General features: G+C 46.1%; 3 protein-coding genes and 1 long non-coding RNA gene across 15 annotated transcripts in view; 2 read left to right on the top strand and 2 right to left on the bottom strand.

Moving 5' to 3' along the window:
• Positions 1-4,134, top strand: part of LOC309525798 (uncharacterized protein) — a 31,807-nt gene extending 27,673 nt beyond the window's left edge. Inside the window, exon 3 of the mRNA XM_082211381.1 lies at positions 1,311-4,134. Within this exon, the coding sequence (XP_082067507.1) occupies positions 1,499-3,103 (1,605 nt within the window). The 5' untranslated portion in view covers positions 1,311-1,498 and the 3' untranslated portion in view covers positions 3,104-4,134. The remainder of the gene's footprint in view (positions 1-1,310) is intronic.
• The window catches only part of LOC309525793 (uncharacterized protein), a 243,835-nt gene extending 223,053 nt beyond the window's left edge, over positions 1-20,782 (top strand). For 4 of the 11 annotated variants that reach the window (XM_082211370.1, XM_082211365.1, XM_082211366.1 and 1 more), the window contains 2 exons: positions 15,781-15,954; positions 18,177-20,782. In XM_082211370.1, coding sequence (XP_082067496.1) covers positions 15,822-15,954; positions 18,177-19,717 — 1,674 coding nt within the window. In that variant the 5' untranslated portion in view covers positions 15,781-15,821 and the 3' untranslated portion in view covers positions 19,718-20,782. Of the gene's footprint in view, positions 1-9,694; positions 9,716-11,056; positions 12,136-15,355; positions 15,577-15,778; positions 15,955-16,259; positions 16,420-16,823; positions 16,871-17,767; positions 17,912-18,176 lie in introns of those variants that run through there. The other 7 variants (XM_082211368.1, XR_014216536.1, XR_014216537.1 and 4 more) reach the window with 7 other exon arrangements.
• The window catches only part of LOC309525751 (uncharacterized protein), a 375,811-nt gene that overhangs the window by 230,285 nt on the left and 122,852 nt on the right, over positions 1-22,674 (bottom strand). The window lies entirely within an intron of this gene.
• Positions 2,499-21,251, bottom strand: LOC309525853. The gene is made up of 3 exons (XR_014216548.1): positions 21,150-21,251; positions 19,711-21,004; positions 2,499-2,592 (listed from the first exon to the last, which is right to left on the bottom strand). It is a non-coding gene; the product is annotated as an uncharacterized lncRNA (long non-coding RNA).

Genomic DNA, 22,674 nt, shown 5'->3' on the forward strand with positions numbered 1-22,674 from the left:
TAGCGATCGACTCACAGCGCCGCAACCCCCTCCGCGATCCGAGGCTCCTTACGGGGTCCCTTCAACGTTTCGGAGGTCGCTTTCGGCGCCCGCCGAGTCCCACGTCCACAGGCTCTTGCTGCCTGTGGTTTTTCAGTGCGGGTCTCCGCTTTGCCGTAGCGGACGACCCGATTCCGCAGAGCTTCCCCCTCAGCACAAGAGGAGGACCGCCATTGCCGTTTCGCGCCGCCTCCGGAAGTCAGTTGCACCAAGAAGTTATCTGACCATGGCACTTCTTTTGTTTCACTTTTACTGAGTGTCAGATCACCAACATCCATAGAGGTAAACACCAGGTCCAAGGCATTTCCGCGGCTATGGGTTGGGACCATGGAGGCCATGCTTTCCACGAAGTCCCGAGCGGCCCCTTGTAAGGTTGTGTCGACTAAACCTGCCTCCTCTGTAACGACATGGTCTGGTCTTAGCGTAACTCCTCCTCCTACCCGTGATCACTGAGGTAGGTTGTCCCAGTGCATCCCCCCCTGTGGAACATGCCCCAGCCATTTTGTTGGCTGGGACCCACTCCCCGGCAGCCCTGACCCCTCCCCTTAAGAACAAAATAGAACCTTTAAAAATAAATAAATAAAATAAAACAATACAAACAAAAAACTGTAAAAATTACAAAAACACCAAAATCAAAACAAATTCCCAGGCCCAACCAAACATCCACCCCACCCCACCACCATCCCCCACATACAAAAACATTCAAAAGAAAAGTTTTAAAACATTTTAAAAAGAACTCTGAGTCCTCCTGGACAGCAGCAGCAGTAACAGCAACCCTCCTTGTGAGGCCTGTCAGGCCGCGCCTTAGGCCAGATGGTGAGTGGCAAGAGCAGGGCCCTCAGGCACTCACACAAGGGAGTCCTCCTGGGCAGCAGAGCAGTCCTTTGGAGGCTTCAGGCCCCACCCCGGGCCAGGTGGTTAGTGGCAAGAGCAGGGCCCTCAGGCACTCACACAGGGGAGGTAAAGGAGAAGTCAAGGAGGAGAATGGTGGGATCATGGACTCTCTCAGTAAGGATCCCTGTTGGATCATAACATGTTGTGATTGGAGATGGAGTGGATTCCATGATTGAGCCACAAAAATATCCATCCCAGATAAAAGCCAAGCAATATCTCAGTTAATACCAGGAAACAAAAACAGTCAAAACTATTGGACACCTCACATTTCATTCTCTTCAGTTCTTCCTCTGTCACAAGCATTCATTAACATTGTTCAATAATCTGGAGCTCCCAATTCCTCCTGAGGCTCTAATTAGCATCTCTCTTCATTGCAGATGGTGATGAATTGGAAGGGAAGAACAAGGGGAACCACAACAGAATCTGCATAGAAGAGAAGTCATATGAATATTCAGAGTGTGGAGAGAACATCCGTCAGAGTTCCCAGTCCACCTCCCATCAAAGAAGGAGCTTCATTCAAAGGAATAGCCTCACTTCACACAAAAGAACACAGAGTAGGGAGAAAATGTATCAGTGCAGAGAATGTGGAAAGAGCTTCAATCGAAAGGATAATCTCACTTTGCATCAAAGAGTTCATACAGGGGAGAAACCATATAATTGCTTGGAATGTGGAAAGAGCTTCAGTCACTGGGGGAATCTCACTTCCCATCAAAGAGTTCATACAGGGGAGAAACCGTATCAGTGCTTGGAATGTGGGAAGAACTTTAGTCACCGCCAGAATCTCGCTTCTCATCAAAGAATTCATACAGGGGAGAAACCGTATCAGTGCTTGGAATGTGGAAAGAGCTTCAATCGGAAGGGTCACCTTACTTCCCATCACAAAATTCATACAGGGGAGAAACCCTATCAGTGCTTGGAATGTGGGAAGCGCTTCTGTCAGGAGGGGAATCTCACTTCTCATCAAAGAATTCATACAGGGGAGAAACCCTATCAGTGCTTCGAATGTGGAAAGAGCTTTCGTCTGAGTGGTGATCTCACTTCCCATCAAAGAATTCATACAGGGGAGAAACCCTATCAGTGCTTAGAATGTGGAAAGAGCTTCAGTAAGTGGGTGAATCTCACTTTTCATCAAAGAATTCATACAGGGGATAAACCCTATCAGTGCTTGGATTGTGGAAAGGGCTTCAGTCGGAAGGATAGTCTTACTACCCATCAAAGAATTCACACAAGGGAGAAACCCTATCAGTGCTCGGAATGTGGAAAGAGCTTCAGTAAGTGGGTGAATCTCACTTTTCATCAAAGAATTCATACAGGGGATAAACCCTATCAGTGCTTGGATTGTGGAAAGGGCTTCAGTCGGAAGGATAGTCTCACTTCCCATCAAAGAATTCATACAGGGGAGAAGCCCTATCAGTGCTTAGAATGTGGGAAGAGCTTTCGTCTTAGTGGTGATCTGACTTCCCATCAAAGAATTCATACAGGGGAGAAACCCTATCAGTGCTCAGAATGTGGGAAGCACTTCAGCCAGGAGGGTAATCTCACTTCTCATCAAAGAATTCATACAGGGGAAAAACCCTATCAGTGCTTTGAATGTGGAAAGGGCTTCAGTCGGAAGGATAGTCTCACTTCCCATCAAAGAATTCATACAGGGGAGAAGCCCTATCAGTGCTTAGAATGTGGGAAGAGCTTTCGTCTGAGTGGTGAACTAACTTCCCATCAAAGAATTCATACAGGGGAGAAACCCTATCAGTGCTCAGAATGTGGAAAGAGCTTCAGTCAAAGCACCCATCTCACTTTCCATCACAGAATTCATACAGGGGAGAAACCGTATCAGTGCTCAGAATGTGGGAAGCGCTTCAGTCTCAGGCACAATCTCACTTCCCATCAAATAATTCATACACGGGGAAAACCCTATCAGTGCTTGGAATGTGGAAAGGGCTTCAGTCGGAAGTATAGTCTCACTTCCCATCAAAGAATTCATACAGGGGAAAAACCCTATCAGTGCTTCGAATGTGGAAAGGGCTTCAGTCGGCAGGATAGTCTCACTTCCCATCACAGAATTCATACAGGGGAGAAACCGTATCAGTGCTTGGAATGTGGAAAGAGCTTCAGTCAAAGCACCAATCTCACTTCCCATCAGAGAATCCATACAAGAGAGAAAACGGTTTAGTGTTTGAAATGTGGGAAAAGATTCATTCATGGCCCACCAAATAATTCATACGGGGTTAAAAGCATATCAGCACATGGAATGTGTATGAAATTTCACTTGTTAAAAAGTCAATTTAAGATCTCACACCAGGGTGAAGTATAGAATTATAGATTCAGAATCTAGTCCAACCCCGTCCAGAATTCTCATTTCCAGCATCCATGACAGGTGGCCATCCAACTTCTTCTTAAAACCCCCCAATGAAGATCCACCCCCTTCAGAGAGAGTTGCTTTTCACTGTCAGCTCTTACTATCAGAGAGATAATATAAAAAAAGACTTAGGAGAAGACTTCCGGTGTGATGGCCTATGGCGTTTGGCTGCTTTCCCAGAACACTGGACCCCAGTCATGCAATTAAACAAGGTGAATCTGGAGGTAATTATCTCTGTTGAACCCCGCAGGGATGCGGCGCACGTGCCTTCACCCGCACGCCGTCCGATATCTGCCGCTCGCTACAGTGGAGGCAGGGGCGCTGAGTGTTTAGCATTCCACGAATTGGACACTCTCCACTGCCAACGCCATAGAATCATAGAATCATAGAGATGGAAGAGACCAGAAGGGCCATCGAGTCCAACCCCCTGCCAAGCAGGAAACACCATCAGAGCACTCCTGACATATGGTTGTCAAGCCTCTGCTTAAAGACCTCCAAAGAAGGAGACTCCACCACACTCCTTGGCAGCAAATTCCACTGTCGAACAGCTCTTACTGTCAGGAAGTTCTTCCTAATGTTTAGGTGGAATCTTCTTTCTTGTAGTTTGGATCCATTGCTCCGTGTCCGCTTCTCTGGAGCAGCAGAAAACAACCTTTCTCCCTCCTCTATGTGACATCCTTTTATATATTTGAACATGGCTATCATATCACCCCTTAACCTCCTCTTCTCCAGGCTAAACATGCCCAGCTCCCTTAGCCGTTCCTCATAAGGCATCATTTCCAGGCCTTTGACCATTTTGGTTGCCCTCCTCTGGACACGTTCCAGTTTGTCAGTGTCCTTCTTGAATTGTGGTGCCCAGAACTGGACACAGTACTCCAGGTGAGGTCTGACCAGAGCAGAATACAGTGGCACTATTACTTCCCTTGATCTAGATGCTATACTCCTATTGATGCAGCCCAGAATTGCATTGGCTTTTTTAGCTGCCGCGTCACACTGTTGGCTCATGTCAAGTTTGTGGTCAACCAAGACTCCTAGATCCCTTTCACATGTACTGCTCCCCAGCCAGGTGTCACCCATCTTGTATTTGTGCCTCTCATTTTTTTTTGCCCAAGTGCAATACTTTACATTTCTCCCTGTTAAAATTCATCTTGTTTGTTTTGGCCCAGTTCTCTAATCTGTCAAGGTCGTTTTGAAGTGTGATCCTGTCCTCTGGGGTGTTAGCCACCCCTCCCAGTTTGGTGTCATCTGCAAATTTGATCAGGATGCCCTTGAGTCCATCATCCAAGTCGTTGATAAAGATGTTGAATAAGACCGGGCCCAAGACAGAACCCTGTGGCACCCCACTAGTCACTCTTCTCCAGGATGAAGAGGAACCATTGATGAGCACCCTTTGGGTTCGGTCAGTCAGCCAGTTACAAATCCACTGAGTGGTAGCATAGTCAAGACCGCATTTTACCAGCTTCTTTACAAGAATATCATGGGGCACCTTGTCAAATGCCTTGCTGAAATCAAGGTAGGCTACATCCACTGCGTTCCCTTCATCTACCAGGTTTGTAATTCTGTCAAAAAACGAGATCAGGTTAGTCTGACATGACTTATTTTTCAGAAATCCATGCTGACTATTGGTGATCACAGCATTCCTTTCTAGGTGCTCACAGACTGTTTGCTTAATGATCTGCTCCAGAATCTTCCCTGGTATTGATGTCAGACTGACTGGGCGGTAATTATTTGGGTCCTCTCTTTTCCCCTTTTTGAAAATAGGGACAACATTTGCCCTCCTCCAGTCTGCCGGGACTTCGCCTGTTCTCCAGGAATTCTCAAAGATGACTGCCAGTGGTTCTGAGATCACATCTGCCAGTTCTTTTAATACTCTTGGATGCAGTTTGTCTGGCCCTGGAGACTTGAATACATCTAAACTAGCCAAGTATTCTTGTACTATCTCCTTAGTTATTCTGGGCTGTGTTTCCTCTGCTGAATCCTTTGCTTCAAATTCTTCAGGTCGGCCATTGTTTTCTTTATCGGAGAAGACTGAGGCAAAGAAGGCATTGAGGAGTTCAGTCCTTTCTGTGTCCCCTCTTTGCATTTCACCATCTTCTCCTCTGAGTGACCCCACTGTTTCTTTGTTCTTCCTTTTGCTTAGGACATACCCATAAAAGCCTTTTTTGTTGCTTTTAACCTCTCTAGCAAGCCTGAGTTCATTCTGTGCTTTAGCTTTTCTGACTTTGTGTCTACACGTGCTGGCTATTTGTTTGAATTCCTCTTTGGTGGTTTTCCCCCTTTTCCATTTTTTGTACACATCCTTTTTTAATCTTAACTCAGTTAAAAGTTCTTTAGATAGCCACCCTGGTTTCTTTAGGCACCTTCCATGTTTCCGTCTCATTGGTATTGCCTGACGTTGTGCTTTTATTATCTCCCTCTTAACAAACTCCCAGCCATCATGAACTCCCTTTCCTTTTAGTATTGTTGTCCATGGGATCTCACCCAGCACTTCCCTAAGTTTTATGAAGTCGGCTTTCTTAAAGTCAAGAAATTGAGTCCTAGTATGCTTGGCTGCTCCTTTCCGCTGTATAGTAAACTTCAGAAGAGCATGATCACTCGCGCCTAATGATCCTTCCACTTCTACCCCACTAACCAGGTCATCAACATTGGTTAGGAGCAGATCTAAAATGGCTGTTCCTCTTGTTGCTTCTCCCACTTTCTGGACAATGAAGTTGTCTGCAAGGCCAGTGAGGAATCTGTTTGACCTTATGCTCTTGGCTGAGTTTGACGTCCAACAAATATCCGGGTAACTGAAGTCCCCCATTACTACTATCTCCCTTCCTTTTGCATGCTTGGCCATCTTTTCCAGGAAGGCATCATCTATGTCCTCCGTTTGGCTTGGGGATCTATAGTAAACTCCCACAATGAGGTCCCTGTTAGTCTTTTCTCCCTTAATTTTGACCCAAATGCTCTCACTTTGGCTTTGAGGTTCTAAATCTTGGATCTCTTCACAGGTATACACATCCCTGTCTTTCCCCTTAATTCCTCATCAAGTTTCCTGATACCAGAAATACCATTTTCTAAAATTCTGTGATTATCCTTGCTGTGATTTATTGAATGGAAACTGAGTCTGGGAAGGGGCGAGAGGCCCTCCCTGCCCCCCTCAAGGCCCCTCTCAGGCTCCTCCAGGGTCCAAGGCCTCCTCCATTTTGGGAGGGCCAGGAAGTGAGTGGCCCCTGCAGCTTCGCCTGCTGGAAAGGGGGCCACATGCCAGAGGGCAGCCTGGGAGGGGTGTTGTGGAAGGGGGAGCTCCTGGGAGGAAAGGAGGCGCCAGGGAAGTGCCATTCTGTCAGTAAAGCGCCTCCGTCCCTCACTCCTCCAAACGAGAACCAGGGGGGTGTATTGTAGCAGGAACCCCCCCCCATCATTCAGTTTGTACAAACTTCACACACACTCACACTCACACACTACAAACGCTGCGCTTCTGTTATAAATTCATAGAAAAATCAACCATACACCGGATTTGCACTGTACCACTTTTATTTGACTCCATGAAGGAAGGACTACAAAATGGGGAAGGTTTGATACAGGGCAGCCATAATCCCTTGAGCATCCCAGCACATCCACAGGAGCCCTGCCCAGTTGCTATGCCAACCCTGATGGTCCCAGACAGAAGACCATCAAGATCACAAAGAACTTGCATATGGGAGTGGATTCAGCACGGACTGGAATAAAGGACAATCATCAGATCTTCGCTCTGGGGGCAGGAAACTGGAAACTCCCCTGTGTCTCCTAGAAGTGACTCAAGGGGTAGGGGGGAAAGGAGGAACCAGCCAGGTGACAGGACACTCAGGCTACCACCACCACCCCTCCCTCAACCCCTCCTTTCTGTGATGTATGCGTGATGTTTCTGGGGGTGGGCTTGACCTACAGGGTGGGAATTTCACAAGTTTTTATAAGGCCTTGCACACCATTTTTCTGGGTCCTTCCTCTCTCCTGCAAGTGAGGGGAACACCCTGTTGCAACAGTTCAATAAAGGTCAAGCCTACAGGCTGCTGATTTGCTCCAATTTGCTCTGGTTGGTGCCTTTACTTTTTGTCCAAGGGAGCCCTCGGATTTTTCCGTTAACAATATATATATATATATATATATATGTATGTTGGTAGGTAGGTAGATGAAAGATGATAGATATGTATGTGTATATAACAGACAGGCACAAAGTTGCCCTCATCCAAGATGGCTGCGGGGCCTTCCTCCAGCTCCAAACATAGAAGGACCAGTTGCCCTGACCCAACATGGCCTCTGCCCTTGCCCAAAAGCAGCTGCTCCCCTTCAGGCCGATGTTCCCCTTCCTAGAAATGGGGGCCTAATGCTTCCCTCGCTTTCTGCTCCCTTCCCTGAGTACTTCCACCACTCCATGCTTTGGACGCAGCCCCGCTTCCCTGGCAGAACAGCAGGCTTAAGGGCACCAGGAATATCTACCCTTTCTGAACTCCAGAGGGGAGCGTCTCAATTTCTTCCTCAGCCTAAACATAATAATAATAATAATAATAATAATAATACTGCCATATAACAGTAGATTGTAGGTTGTAGGTGGTGAATTGGAAAGGAAGAAGAAGGGAGACAACAAGAAAAATCCACACAATCGAGAAACCATATAAATATTCAGAGTGTGGAGAGAACTTTAGTCAGAGCTCCCAGTCCACTTCCCATCAAGGAAAGCTCTTCGTTCACAAGGAGAGCCTCACTTCACAAGAAAGAACTAACAAGGGGAAGAAATTAGTGCTTGAAATGTTGGGAAAGCTTCCTCCGCAGCTCCACCCAAGATTCCCATGAGATACTTCATACAGGGGAGTGTTTGGAAAAAGCTTCACCTGGAAAACCTGTCTCAGTTTCCATTCAATAAAGGGAATTAAGGGGAAAGACAGGGATGTGTATACCTGTGAAGAGATCCAAGATTTAGAACCTCAAAGCCAAAGTGAGAGCATTTGGGTCAAAATTAAGGGAGAGAAGAATAACAGAGACCTCATTGTGGGAGTTTACTATAGATCCCCAAGCCAAACGGAGGACATAGATGATGCCTTCCTGGAACAGATGGCCAAGCATGCAAAAGGAAGGGAGATAGTAGTAATGGGGGACTTCAATTACCCGGATATTTGTTGGACGTCAAACTCAGCCAAGAGCATAAGGTCAAACAGATTCCTCACTGGCCTTGCAGACAACTTCATTGTCCAGAAAGTGGGAGAAGCAACAAGAGGAACAGCCATTTTAGATCTGGTCCTAACCAATGTTGATGACCTGGTTAGTGGGGTAGATGTGGAAGGATCATTAGGCGCGAGTGATCATGCTCTTCTGAAGTTTACTATACAGCGGAAAGGAGCAGCCAAGCATACTAGGACTCAATTTCTTGACTTTAAGAAAGCCGACTTCATAAAATTTAGGGAAGTGCTGGGTGAGATCCCATGGACAGCAATACTAAAAGGAAAGGGAGTTCATGATGGCTGGGAGTTTGTTAAGAGGGAGATAGTAAAAGCACAACGACAGGCAATACCAATGAGACGGAAACGTGGAAGGTGCCTAAAGAAGCCAGGGTGGCTATCTAAAGAACTTTTAACTGAATTAAGATTAAAAAAGGATGTGTACAAAAAATGGAAAAGGGGGGAAACCACCAAAGAGGAATTCAAACAAATCGCCAGCACGTGTAGACACAAAGTCAGAAAAGCTAAAGCACAGAATGAACTCAGGCTTGCTAGAGAGGTTAAAAGCAACAAAAAAGGCTTTTATGGGTATGTTCGTAGCAAAAGGAAGAACAAAGAAACAGTGGGGTCACTCAGAGGAGAAGATGGTGAAATGCAAACAGGGGACACAGAAAGGGCTGAACTCCTCAATGCCTTCTTTGCCTCAGTCTTCTCCGATAAAGAAAACAATGCCCGACCTGAAGAATTTGGAGCAAATGATTCAGCAAAGGAAACACAGCCCAGAATAACTAAGGAGATAGTACAAGAATATTTGGCTAGTTTAGATGTATTCAAGTCTCCAGGGCCAGATGAACTGCATCCAAGAGTATTAAAAGAACTGGCAGATGTGATCTCAGAACCACTGGCAGTCATCTTTGAGAATTCCTGGAGAACAGGCGAAGTCCCGGCAGACTGGAGGAGGGCAAATGTTGTCCCTATTTTCAAAAAGGGGAAAAGAGAGGACCCAAATAATTACCGCCCAGTCAGTCTGACATCAATACCAGGGAAGATTCTGGAGCAGATCATTAAGCAAACAGTCTGTGAGCACCTAGAAAGGAATGCTGTGATCACCAATAGTCAGCATGGATTTCTGAAAAATAAGTCATGTCAGACTAACCTGATCTCGTTTTTTGACAGAATTACAAGCCTGGTAGATGAAGGGAACGCAGTGGATGTAGCCTACCTTGATTTCAGCAAGGCATTTGACAAGGTGCCCCATGATATTCTTGTAAAGAAGCTGGTAAAATGCGGTCTTGACTATGCTACCACTCAGTGGATTTGTAACTGGCTGACTGCCCGAACCCAAAGGGTGCTCATCAATGGTTCCTCTTCATCCTGGAGAAGAGTGACTAGTGGGGTGCCACAGGGTTCTGTCTTGGGCCCGGTCTTATTCAACATCTTTATCAACGACTTGGATGATGGACTCAAGGGCATCCTGATCAAATTTGCAGATGACACCAAACTGGGAGGGGTGGCTAACACCCCAGAGGACAGGATCACACTTCAAAACGACCTTGACAGATTAGAGAACTGGGCCAAAACAAACAAGATGAATTTTAACAGGGAGAAATGTAAAGTATTGCACTTGGGCAAAAAAAATGAGAGGCACAAATACAAGATGGGTGACACCTGGCTTGAGAGCAGTACATGTGAAAAGGATCTAGGAGTCTTGGTTGACCACAAACTTGACATGAGCCAACAGTGTGACGCGGCAGCTAAAAAAGCCAATGCAATTCTGGGCTGCATCAATAGGAGTATAGCATCTAGATCAAGGGAAGTAATAGTGCCACTGTATTCTGCTCTGGTCAGACCACACCTGGAGTACTGTGTCCAGTTCTGGGCACCACAATTCAAGAAGGACACTGACAAACTGGAACGTGTCCAGAGGAGGGCAACCAAAATGGTCAAAGGCCTGGAAACGATGCCTTATGAGGAACGGCTAAGGGAGCTGGGCATGTTTAGCCTGGAGAAGAGGAGGTTAAGGGGTGATATGATAGCCATGTTCAAATATATAAAAGGATGTCACATAGAGGAGGGAGAAAGGTTGTTTTCTGCTGCTCCAGAGAAGCGGACACGGAGCAATGGATCCAAACTACAAGAAAGAAAATTCCACCTAAACATTTGGAAGAACTTCCTGACAGTAAGAGCTGTTCGACAGTGGAATTTGCTGCCAAGGAGTGTGGTGGAGTCTCCTACTTTGGAGGTCTTTAAGCAGAGGCTTGACAACCATATGTCAGGAGTGCTCTGATGGTGTTTCCTGCTTGGCAGGGGGTTGGACTCGATGGCCCTTGTGGTCTCTTCCAACTCTATGATTCTATGATTCTATGATTCTATGATTCTAGCACACTCGTGTGCCGCGGAACACCGGTTGGGAAACACTGGGTTAAACCACAGAGCCTAGGACTTGCCGATCAGAAGGTAGGTGGTTTGAATCCCCGCAATGACGGGGTGAGCTCCGGTTGCTCGGTCCCTGCTCCTGCCCACCTAGCAGTTCAAAAGCGCGTCTAAGTGCAAGTAGATAAATTGGTACTGTAGCAGGAACACCATCATTCAGTTTGTACAAACTCCACACACACTCACACTCACACACTACAAACGCTGCGCTTCTGTGATAAATTCATAGAAAATCAACCATGCATCGGATTTGCACTGTACCACTTTTATTTGACTCCATGAAGGAAGGACTACAAAATGGGGAAGGTTTGATACAGGGCAGCCATAATCCCTTGAGCATCCCAGCACATCCACAGGAGCCCTGCCCAGTTGCTATGCCAACCCTGATGGTCCCAGACAGAAGACCATCAAGATCACAAAGAACTTGCATATGGGAGTGGACAAAGGACAATGATCAGATTTTCCCTCTGGGGGCAGGGAACTGCAAACTCCCCTCTGTCACCTGGAAAGTACTCATGGGGAGGGGGAAAGGAGGAACCAGCCGGGTGACAGGACACTCAGGTTACCACCACAACTCCTCCCTCAACCCCTCCTTTCTGTAATGTATGCATGATGTTTCTGGGGGTGGGCTTGACCTAGAGGATGGGAATTTCAAAAGTCTTTATAAGGCCTTGCACACCATTTTTCTGTGTCTTTCCTCTCCCCTGCAAGTGAGGGGAGCACCCTGTTGCAACAGTTCAATCAAGGCCAAGCCTACAGGCTGCTGTTTTGCTCCAAGTTATCCTGGTTGTGTCTTTGTTTTTGTCCAAGGGAGCCCTCGGATTTTCCCGGTAACAGTACCACTCCAGCAGAAGGTAAATGGCGTTTCCGTGTGCTGCTCTGGTTCGCCAGAAGTGGCTTAGTCATGCTGGCCACATTTATACAAGGATTAAGACCCATCATTAAAATACACAACAAAATTGTTCCATTAAGATACTGAAATAAGTATGCAAGAAAAGAATAGTATTAAAAGAATGCAGCTATTAAGAGGCAGAAAAGAACAGAGCAATGTGTAGAAGATCATCTTTCTTCTCCCTTTTTCCCTTAGGGTCCAGTGTGCTTTGAAGACGTAGCTGTTCCTTTCACAGAGGAGGACTGGGCTTTGCTGGATCCTGACCAGAGAGTTCTGCAGAAGGAAGTCAAGGAGGAGAATCCTGGGATCGTGGCCTCTCTGGTAAGGCTCCCTGCTGGATCATAAGATCAGTTTTGAAATTCCATACAGATCTCTGAAGGACAAACCTCCTCTATTTTGAGGGAGCCCAGTAGCGCCACCTGCAGCATCTGAGATGTTAACACACCTACAACTCTCCATAGGAGATGCATCTCCTGTTCTGTCTGGGAATATTCTTCCACCAGTCCTGCCTTTTCCAACCAGGATGAGGCTGCTCTGAGCTGCCCAGCCCTTCTTCCATGTAGGCTTCAGAGATCTCAGGGACGTGAAGGTACATCCTGTCAAATTTTCTCAATTTTTTTTCTTAAAAAGCAGTAATTCATTTCCCTTCTTCCTCTTTCACAAGCAGTCATTTGCATTGTTCAATCATTTCAGGCTCAATTTCTTCCTCAGCCTAAACATAATAATAATAATACTGCCATATAACAGCAGATTGTAGGTGGGGAATTGGAGAGGAAGAAGAAGGGAGACAACCAAGAGAATCCACACAATGGAGAAACCATATAAATAATCAGAGTGTGGAGAGACTTTCAGTCAGAGCTCCCAGTCCACTTCCCATCAAGGAAAGCTCTTCGTTCAGAAGGAGACCCTCACTTCACATAAAAGAACTAAAGGTGGGAAGAAATAAGTGCTTGAAATGTGGGAAAAGCTTCCTTCGCAGCTCCATTCTCAATTCCCATGAGATACTTCATCCAGGGGAGTGTTTGGAAAAAGCTTCACCTGGAAAACCAGTCTCAGTTTCCATTAAATAAATCACAGCAAGGATGATCACAGAATTTCAGAAAATGGTATAACTGGTATCAGGAAACTTGATGAGGAATTAAGGGGAAAGACAGTGTTGACCCAGAGTAGTTAAAAAATGCATGTTCTCTCCCCGAGTGCCACAGACCCTCCAAAGAGAGCTTCTCTGAAGAAAACACAAGCAAAAATTACTCAATTTTACGTGAATAAGGAAAATGAGGAGGTGGCTAAGAAACAGCAGGAGCCAGATCCTATTACTGACCTTATAGGATCTCTCAGCAGCTCTAAGGATGAGCAGAAAGAGGTTTGGAGCCCAGGCAGCTCAACTGCTAAGTCATCTCTGGCACTGAGACCAGGAGCTCAAGCGACTCAAGGCCAAATCCAGGCTAAACAGGTAGAGGAACTAATCTGAAAGCAACATTCAAAATTAAAGCAAGTATAAAAGACTGCTACTCCCAAAGTTCTGGGACCAAAGAGGGACTATCAGTCATTGGGTGGCTTGTAGTACAAACAGAGGACATTGAACGCATAAAATCCTTTTTGGCCGACTGTAATAAAGTTCTTACCATCCTGATAGGTACTTGTAAAACCTTCTGAATAAAATCTAGCAGAGTCTGTGGCACCAGATAATACAACAATTTCTCTTTCCCTACCATTAAAAATAGATCAATAAGGGAGGTTTGATTCGTCCACATGTCAAAAGGAGGTCTAAAAGTACAAAGAAGAGCAAAAATGTTAAAAATTTTAAAAATAGTGCAATATTAAAAAGTTGACTTGAAAATACTCTTTAACTTACTTAAGAGTAGCTCATGCTCTGGGTCCAGACAGAACACTAATTCGTTCTCAGATGTCCGTTCTTAATCTGAAACTGTTCTTAACCTGATGCGCCACTTTAGCTAATGGGGCCTCCCGCTGCCGCCACACCACCAGAGCACGATTTCTGTTCTCATCCTGAAGCAAAGTTCTTAACCCGAGGCACTATTTCTAGGTTAGCGGAGTCTGTCAGCTGAAGCGTATGTAACTGAAGCATATGTAACCCGAGGTACCACTGTACTGGAATTTGCACACCAGATCCCTATATCAATATGAAACGATATGCAAGGTTATCAAATGCTCTGATGTCCTGTCAGAAGCCAAAACCAAACCAACTAGGGAGAGGGTTTTCATAAAAAGGAATTGGAAATGGGTGCTGTCTCAAAATAAGCTACTTCTCTCAAGCTACCCTAAGCCTTTGGGAATCTTGTCACAAGAGGAGCGTAAAGTTTGTGAAGATGGTGTAGAAGCACAGAGAATATCTATGGAGGAGTGGTGTATCAGTCTCAAGATTATTCAGAAATGTGGCATCACCAGCTCCTCTGCTTCCACATTCAGCAACACCTCCAAAAAGTCCTCAATCCAAGGCAGACTATTATCCTTTAGTTGACATATACTCTGCAGGTGACAATCCTGACTAGCCAGCTGACCTGGACCCCAAGGAACCCCCTAACTCAGACAGCCCAGGGTCCTTGCACTTGAGAAATCTAGGGAAGGACCTTACTGACAGAACTGAAAAGAATGGATTGCATGCCTTCTGTGCTCTGCCATAAGAAGCCCAGAATGAAATACTCTCAGATTGGACCTCTGACGTTCTTGCCTAATATGTTTGAAGAAGGAACACAAGGGCTCATGCAAGCAAAACTTGACCCTTTGTGCTCCAGATCCAGCCCACCAGATATTCCAGCATGAGTTGAATTTATGGGCTGAAAAGCCACCTCCCCCCACCAGCAGGTTAATGAACCCTCTTTCCTACCAATTGGAGATGAAAAGCTTCCCCAAAGATTTGGTCCCCATGCAAGAGGCAAATATGGCCGCAACATCTGCCTGGCTTGCAATGAGAGAGCTCAAAGAGCGTCAACAGGACTCTCCATAGAAAGCACCAAGCATGGGGCCACTTGTTACATTACATGTTACATTAGCTACTCGTCTGTTTTCTGCCCATGCTCTGGGGTTGCAATTTTCATGCTTAGGGACAGGATGGTAACTCGTTTTGCCACCAAGTTCTGTCCATAAGCCCCAATGAGTTCAATGGGATCTACTCTCAGGTCCCTACTGTACAGACCATGCCAGCCTTTACAAAGTGGGGTGAGGAGCAAAGAGCTGAAATTGGAATCACTGGAATTGCTTAGAAATGGGGCTTTTGAGGCTTCTGGTTCCGGTCTGACTTAATGGATGCCGCTCCCACGATAGCAGAGATCGTTAGCAAAGAATAAACAGATGATTTGAGAGTAATTGTCCTTAATTTAAGCTGCATGCTGGAACAAATGGACCAAGATAATAAACCACTAAATTTAGATACAAAGCCGAAACAATTTGAACTGGAAAGAAGACTTCCATTGATGAAAAATGTATGTTGTTGGGGAGCGGGGAGCCTTTACCCTTTCTTTATATATATATCATGTTTGTAACATAAATGATTCGGCAGCACACACACCCCGAATGCTAACAAACTGATAAAAAGCAAAAGGAGATAAAAGAGAACGGGATTGTATTTATGGATAACAACAGAAAAGCAAACTATGTGACAAAATTGAAATGGATTTAAAGCCTCAAACTTTCACTGTATTGCTATGGAAGGAAATGGAGTTTAGTTTTGATGATCGGCCAAGGCTTGGGGACAGGATGGGGACTGGTTTTGGCACCAAGTTCTGTCCATAAGCTCCATTGAGTTCAATGGGATCTACTCTCAGGTCACTACTGTGCAGAACATGTCAGCCTTACGAAGTGGGGTGAGGAGCAAACGGGAAACTGCAAGCACTGGAGATGTTTACAAATGGGGCTTCTGATGAGAAGGGGCTGCCCTATTTGTGCTTCTCCAGGGGCAGGAGAATATCTAGGGCAGGAGAATCCCTGCAGGGCCTCTGAGGCTCCCTTTGCTTCTTCCTCTCTCCCAGGACCCTGCAGCTTCTTTTGGCTCCTTGACTCCTCAGGAAGGATGAAAGAGACGGATCCTGCAATGCTAGCGAGGATGGAAGGGGGAAGATGGACGGTTGACCTGGTCCGGCTGTCTCCTGCATCCCTCCCCACAACCTCTGAGTGTTCCCTCCCAGGGACCTCCGAGAGATCTGGTGAGTCCCAGGGGAGGGGAGATGGGGACCTGGAGGGATGGAGCCGGAGAGGAATTGGGGCTTGCTCAGTTAGGGGGTGGGGGGAGGCAGGCAGGCGGATGGAGATGGAGAAGGGGAGCACCTTTTCGGGCTCCCCCACCTGCCTCCCTGCCTGCCTGCCTGCGCCTTTGTCATCTGCAGGCAATTTGAGCTAGGAATACATCACAGCTTCCCGGCCAACGCGATGTATTGGCAGCTCAAAATGTCTAAAACCAGTTCTGTGATCTGAATGCCCTGCCAATGTCCAACACTGATCCGTCGCGCAGCACTAGAAGCCACGAGTCTTTAAAGGAACCTGATCCTGCTTTGCAGATTGAACGCAGATGAGGCCTTCATGTATTATAATTTTTTTCTTTTCTTTTTGGAATAACTTTTTAATTGCTTTTAAAAACAAGGAACATAGGAATAATAAAACATGTAGACCAAGCTCATGTCATTTCTATGTAAAATAGCAGAATAAATTTGCAGGAGTATCTATAACATATAGTTCATCATTAGTGGTCAGTGTATGAGTTCTGGGTCCATGAATTGCTTTCAACTGGAACAAAAAAAGGGGAAACAGGAGAGCACAGAGAACATTCAACATCGCAGAGCCAAATGCCTAGACTGGAGCTCTTGTGGCCGTTGTGCTTAGATTAAGTGAGTCATAGTCATTTTCCCTCTTCTGTTACCAATGAAACAATACATAGTTGGTCTTATCATGAAAATGGGAGGGGGGGGGCTCAAAGTGAAGAAAGAGATTTACATATAAATTTAAATTTAGACCAACCAGATTGAGATAGCTTCTGATGGGGAGTGTTCAGGTGAAGATGTTGCTGTTTATTTCACAGACGAGGCGTGGACGTTGCTGGATCCTGACCAGAGAGCTCAGCATAAATAATAATAATATTAATAATAATAATAATAATAATAATAATAATAATAATAATAATAATAATCTACTATTTATACCCTGCCCATCTGGCTGGGCTTCCCCAGCCACTCTGGGCAACTTCCAAAAATAAAATAAGAAAATAAAATACTGTACTACATCAAACATTAAAAGCCTCCCTAAACTGGGCCGCTTTCCGATGTATTCTAAAAGTCTGGTAGTTGTTGTTCTCTTTGACATTTGGTGGGAGGGCATTCCACAGGGAGGGCACCACTACCGAGAAGGCCCTCTGCCTGGTTCCCTGTAACTTGGCTTCTCGCAGTGAGGGAACCACCAGAAGGCCCTTGGTGCTGGACTCAGAACGATGAGGGTGGAGACGCTCCTTCAGATATACTGGACCAAGGCTGTTTAGGGCTTTAAATGTCAGCACCAACACTTTGAATTGTGCTCAGAAACGTCCTGGGAGCCAATGTAGGTTTTTCAAGACCGGTGTTATATGGTCTCGGCGGCCGCTCCCCGTCACCAGTCTAGCTGCCGCATTCTGGATTAGTTGTAGTTTCCACGTCACCTTCAGAGGTAGCCCTCCTGGGCAGCAGCAGCAGTAACAGCAACCGTCCTTGTGAGGCCTCTCAGGCCCCGCCTTAGGCCAGATGGTGAGTGGCAAGAGCAGGGCCCTCAGGCACTCACACAAGGGAGTCCTCCTGGGCAGCAGAGCAGTCCTTTTGAGGCTTCAGGCCTCGCCCCGGGCCAGGTGGTTAGTGGCAAGAGCAGGGCCCTCAGGCACTCACACAAGGGAGTCCTCCTGGGCAGCATAGCAGTCCTTTTGAGGCTTCAGGCCCTGCCCTGGACCAGGTGGTAAGTGGCAAGAGCAGGGTCCTCAGGCACTCACACAGGGGAGTCCTCCTGGGCAGCAGAGCAGTCCTTTGGAGGCTTCAGGCCCCGCCCCGGACCAGGTGGTTAGTGGCAAGAGCAGGGCCCTCAGGCACTCACACAGGGGAGGTCAAGGAGAAGTCAAGGAGGAGAATCGTGGGATCATGGACTCTCTCAGTAAGGTTCCCTGTTGGATCATAACATGTTGTGATTGGAGATGGAGTGGATTCCATGATTGAGCCACAAAAATATCCATCCCAGATAAAAGCCAAGCAATATCTCAGTTAATACCAGGAAACAAAAACAGTGAAAACTATTAGACGGCCACACATCTCATTCTCTTCAGTTCTTCCTCTTGTCACAAGCATTCGTTAACATTGTTCAGTAATCTGGAGGTCCCAATTCCTCCTGAGGCTCTAATTAGCTTCTCTCTTTATTGCAGATGGTGATGACTTAGAAGGGAAGAACAAGGGGGAGCACAACAGAATCCACATAGCGGAGAAGTCATATAAATATTCAGAGTGTGGAGAGAACATCCGTCAAAGCTCTCAGTCCACCTCCCGTCAAAGAAAGAGCTTCATTCGAAGGAATAGCTTCACTTCACACGAAAGAACACAGAGTAGGGAGAAATTGTATCAGTGCTTGGAGTGTGGAAAGAGCTTCAATCAAAAGGGTAATCTCACTTTGCATCAAAGAGTTCATACAGGGGAGAAACCGTATCAGTGCTTGGAATGTGGGAAGAACTTTAGTCACCGCCACAATCTCGCTTCTCATCAAAGAATTCATACAGGGGAGAAACCGTATCAGTGCTTGGAATGTGGAAAGAGCTTCAATCGGAAGGGTCACCTCACTTCCCATCACAGAATTCATACAGGGGAGAAACCCTATCAGTGCTTGGAATGTGGGAAGCACTTCAGTCAGGAGGCTAATCTCACTTCTCATCAAAGAATTCATACAGGGGAGAAACCCTATCACTGCTTGGAATGTGGAAAGAGCTTTCGTCTGAGTGGTGATCTCACTTCCCATCAAAGAATTCATACAGGGGAGAAACCCTATCAGTGCTTGGAATGTGGAAAGAGCTTCAGTAAGTGGGTGAATCTCACTTTTCATCAAAGAATTCATACAAGGGAGAAACCCTATCAGTGCTTGGATTGTGGAAAGGGCTTTAGTCGGAAGGATAGTCTCACTTCCCAACAAAGAATTCATACAGGGGAGAAACCCTATCAGTGCTTCGAATGTGGGAAAGGTTTTCGTGTGAGTGGTGATCTGACTTCCCATCAAAGACTTCATACAGGAGAGAAACCGTATCAGTGCTTGGAATGTGGAAAGAGCTTTCGTCTCAGTGGTGATCTGACTTCCCATCAAAGAGTTCACACAGGGGGAAAACCCTATCAGTGCTTGGAATGTGGAAAGAGCTTTCGTCTCAGTGGTGATCTGACTTCCCATCAAAGAGTTCACACAGGGGGAAAACCCTATCAGTGCTTGGAATGTGGAAAGAGCTTTCGTCAGAGTGGTGATCTGACTTCCCATCGAAGAATTCATACAGGGGAGAAACCCTATATGTGCTTGGAATGTGGGAAAAACTTCCGGGAGGGCCACAAGCTCACTTCCCATCAAAGAATTCATACAGGTGAGAAACCCTATCAGTGCTTGGAATGCGGAAAGAGCTTCAGTCAAAGTGCCACACTCTCTTCCCATCACAGAATTCATACAGGGGAGAAACCCTATCAGTGCTCAGAATGTGGGAAGCGCTTCAGTCAGGAGGGGAATCTCACTTCTCATCAAAGAATTCATACAGGGGAAAAACCCTATCAGTGCTTCGAATGTGGGAAAAGCTTCCGGGAGGGCCCCAAGCTCACTTCCCATCAAAGAATTCATACAGGGGAGAAACCCTATCAGTGCTTGGAATGTGGAAAGAGCTTCAGTCAAAGCACCAATCGCACTTCCCATATAAGAATCCATACAAGAGAGAAAACGGTTTAGTGTTTGGAATGTGGGAAAAGATTCATTCATGGCCCACCAAATAATTCATACGGGGTTGAAAGCATATCAGCACATGGAATGTGTATAAGATTTCACTTGTTCAAAAGTCAATTTAAGATCTCACACCAGGGTGAAGTATAGATTTATAGATTCAGAATCTAGTCCAGCCCCCTCCAGAAATCTCATTTCAAGCACCCATGGCAGATGGCCATCCAACTTCTTCTTAAAACCCCCAATGAAGATCCAACCCCTTCCGAGAGAGTTCCTTTTCACTGTCAGCTCTTACTATCAGAGAGAAAATATAAAAAAAGACTTTGGAGAAGACTTCCGGTGTGATGGCCTATGGCGTTTGGCTGCTTTCCCAGGACACCGGACCCCAGTCATGCAATTAAACAAGGTGAATCTGGGGGTAATTATCCCTGTTGAACCCCGCAGGGATGGGGCGCACGTGCCTTCACCCGCACGCCGTCCGATATCTGCCGCTCGCTACAGTGGAGGCAGGGGCGTTGAGTGTTTAGCATTGCACGGATTGGAAAATCTCCAATGCCAACGCCATGAGCGGGAGCATTCCTGTTTTTCAACAAAGATTTGAATTTGGACTTTGAAAGGACTTTTGTCGCTCTGCTACAGGAGATGTGAGGTGAGCGTCTCATCTTTTTTCATCCTTGCTACTGTTGGACCAACGCCCTCCCTCACTTGTCCGAATGGTGAGGAACTTCGCCCGTAGTAGCAGAGTACAGCAGAAGCAGACTCTGGTTGGAATGCAGCATCAAGAAGATAAGAAGTCCACAGAGCGACGAGCTGACTCACGCAGCCGTATCCTTCAGCAAAAGCCAGATGCAAGGACCAGAGGGGAGGAGGAGGAGATATAGAAATCGCTCCCGTTCTCACACGACGATACATTAGGTAATTAGGCAATTAAAGGCACAGTGTCACACTGTGCAATGAAAGAATGAAACACTGCAGTACTGACACCTACTTCATGATTTGGCAAGCCTCATGGAAAAAGAGTCAATTAATGAAATGGAATGCAAGTGAAACTTCATTTAAAAAACTAGAGAATTTGATGTTTAATGGCGCGGTCCTTTGTGGAGGGCTTTAATTATTATTGGCAAGGTATCAGCTTGTTTGAAGATATGGAGAGACTTTGTTGAAATACAGTGTTACCAGAGAATGAGGCTGTAATTTCAACTGCGTCACACGCCATCTTCTCTCCCTTTTTTGTTATTGTTTGAGTCTAGATAGAGAGTAATTTGGCGTCCCGCCAAAGCTCTGGCAAGACTCCAGCTTCTCCTTCCATCCAACTCTCTCAATAACAATCTGTTTTTTTTAAAAAAATTTTTTTTATTAATTTTACAACTTTTTTGTGACAAACAAACATATAAACAAAACATACAAAACATGCATTATTTCAAAACGTATTTTCATAAACTTCCGTCCAACTCTCTCAATAACAAACTGGCATCCTGCCAAAGCCTTAGCCGATCATCAAAGCTCAAACTCCATTTCCTTCCATAGGAATACAGTGAAAGTCCATCTGGGAGTGAGTCTATTGGGGAGGTGACAAAAACTTTTCCACACCAGGCACCCCCTGATCTTGCTATGCCACTACCCGGGGTGCAGGGAGGGGCATGGGGGTCCCTGTTCAGATCATGCCTGGTGGGAGCAGAGACCCCCAAATCGTGGAGCAGAGGGTCCTCCCTTGTCCTCTCTGCCAAGCCAGGGAGGGGCCAATTCGCAGGAGTGAAGAAAGACAGTCAGGTTACCCTAAAAACCCTAAAACTCTTTGTGAATTCCCCCCCCCCAGCCAGGCCTCCAAGCCTCGCCTCAGGCACTCTCAAACTGCACTCTCAAAGCTTTCCCCCCCTTCTAAGGCTAAAAGCATTAGCTAAGCATATTGCTCTTGCTGTAACAAAAAGACTGAAGCGAAGGTGGAGAACAGAGTCCTTTGCTTCTCAAAGCCTTTTTCTTTCTAAGGCCAGTGGCCTTGTTAAAACCAGATTGCAACTTTCTTACAGGAGAATGAAACATATCTGAACACTCTGAAACCCCCTTTGGTTTCTCACCCCCTTTTCCTGGGAACAGGGCAAAATAGTCCCAAGACAGGAACTTTCTGTTCATGCTCAGGAGACATGGGGCAGAACTTTTCATGAGGAGGAGAAAGGGGAGGGAACTGGAAGGGGAATATATGCTCTGTGCAAATGGCTGTGAACTCGTGCTTGTTTGTGTGAGTTATCACACTTGCTCCTTCTACCAGTTCATGGATGGTAGAAATAAAGCTTTTTCTCCGGAACTATGCCTTGGGTGTCTGTTGACTCCCATTTTCCCTTTCCCGGGCGCAATATTTTTCCCACCCGAGGGCAAAGCCTCATAAGGCCACAGGAGGACTGCAGCTGTTCTTCCTTGGGATCCAGATGCTGCCTTCCTTTTGGGGGAGGGGGATTTGGGTCAAGGAAATAAGCCCCCTTCAAATTGAGGGCAAAGTCACATTTGTGAACAGAGGATGTAGACAGAGGGGAACATTCCCACATGGGGGGGGGGGACAGGGAGAAGAAAAGCCCGTCTGCATCTTCACAACCGGACCACTTCCTCTGTCCCAGATGCAACAACACACGTCTCTCCCCTTTTCAGGCTAAACAAGTAGACAAACTAATGTGAAAGCAAATGTCAGATTTATTCTCAGGAAATATTAAAGCAAGGAGAGAAGACTCCTTCTCCCAACCGTTTCGGAGAAATGAGGGATTATCAGTCACTGGGTGGCTTGTAGTACTAACAGAGGACATGGAACACATAACATCCTTTCTGGCTCACTGTAATAAAATTCTTACCATCCTGATAGATAGTTGTAGAACCTTCTGGAAAAATCCTAGCTGAGCGTCTGTGGGTTTTGATCAAGAAGAAATGGAAATTGGTGCTGTCTCAAAAGAGACTAGTTCTCTCAAGCTACCCTCAGCCTT

This window comes from Podarcis vaucheri, assembly GCF_965113315.1.
Source record: "Podarcis vaucheri genome assembly, chromosome: 2".
Lineage (NCBI taxonomy): Eukaryota > Metazoa > Chordata > Lepidosauria > Squamata > Lacertidae > Podarcis > Podarcis vaucheri.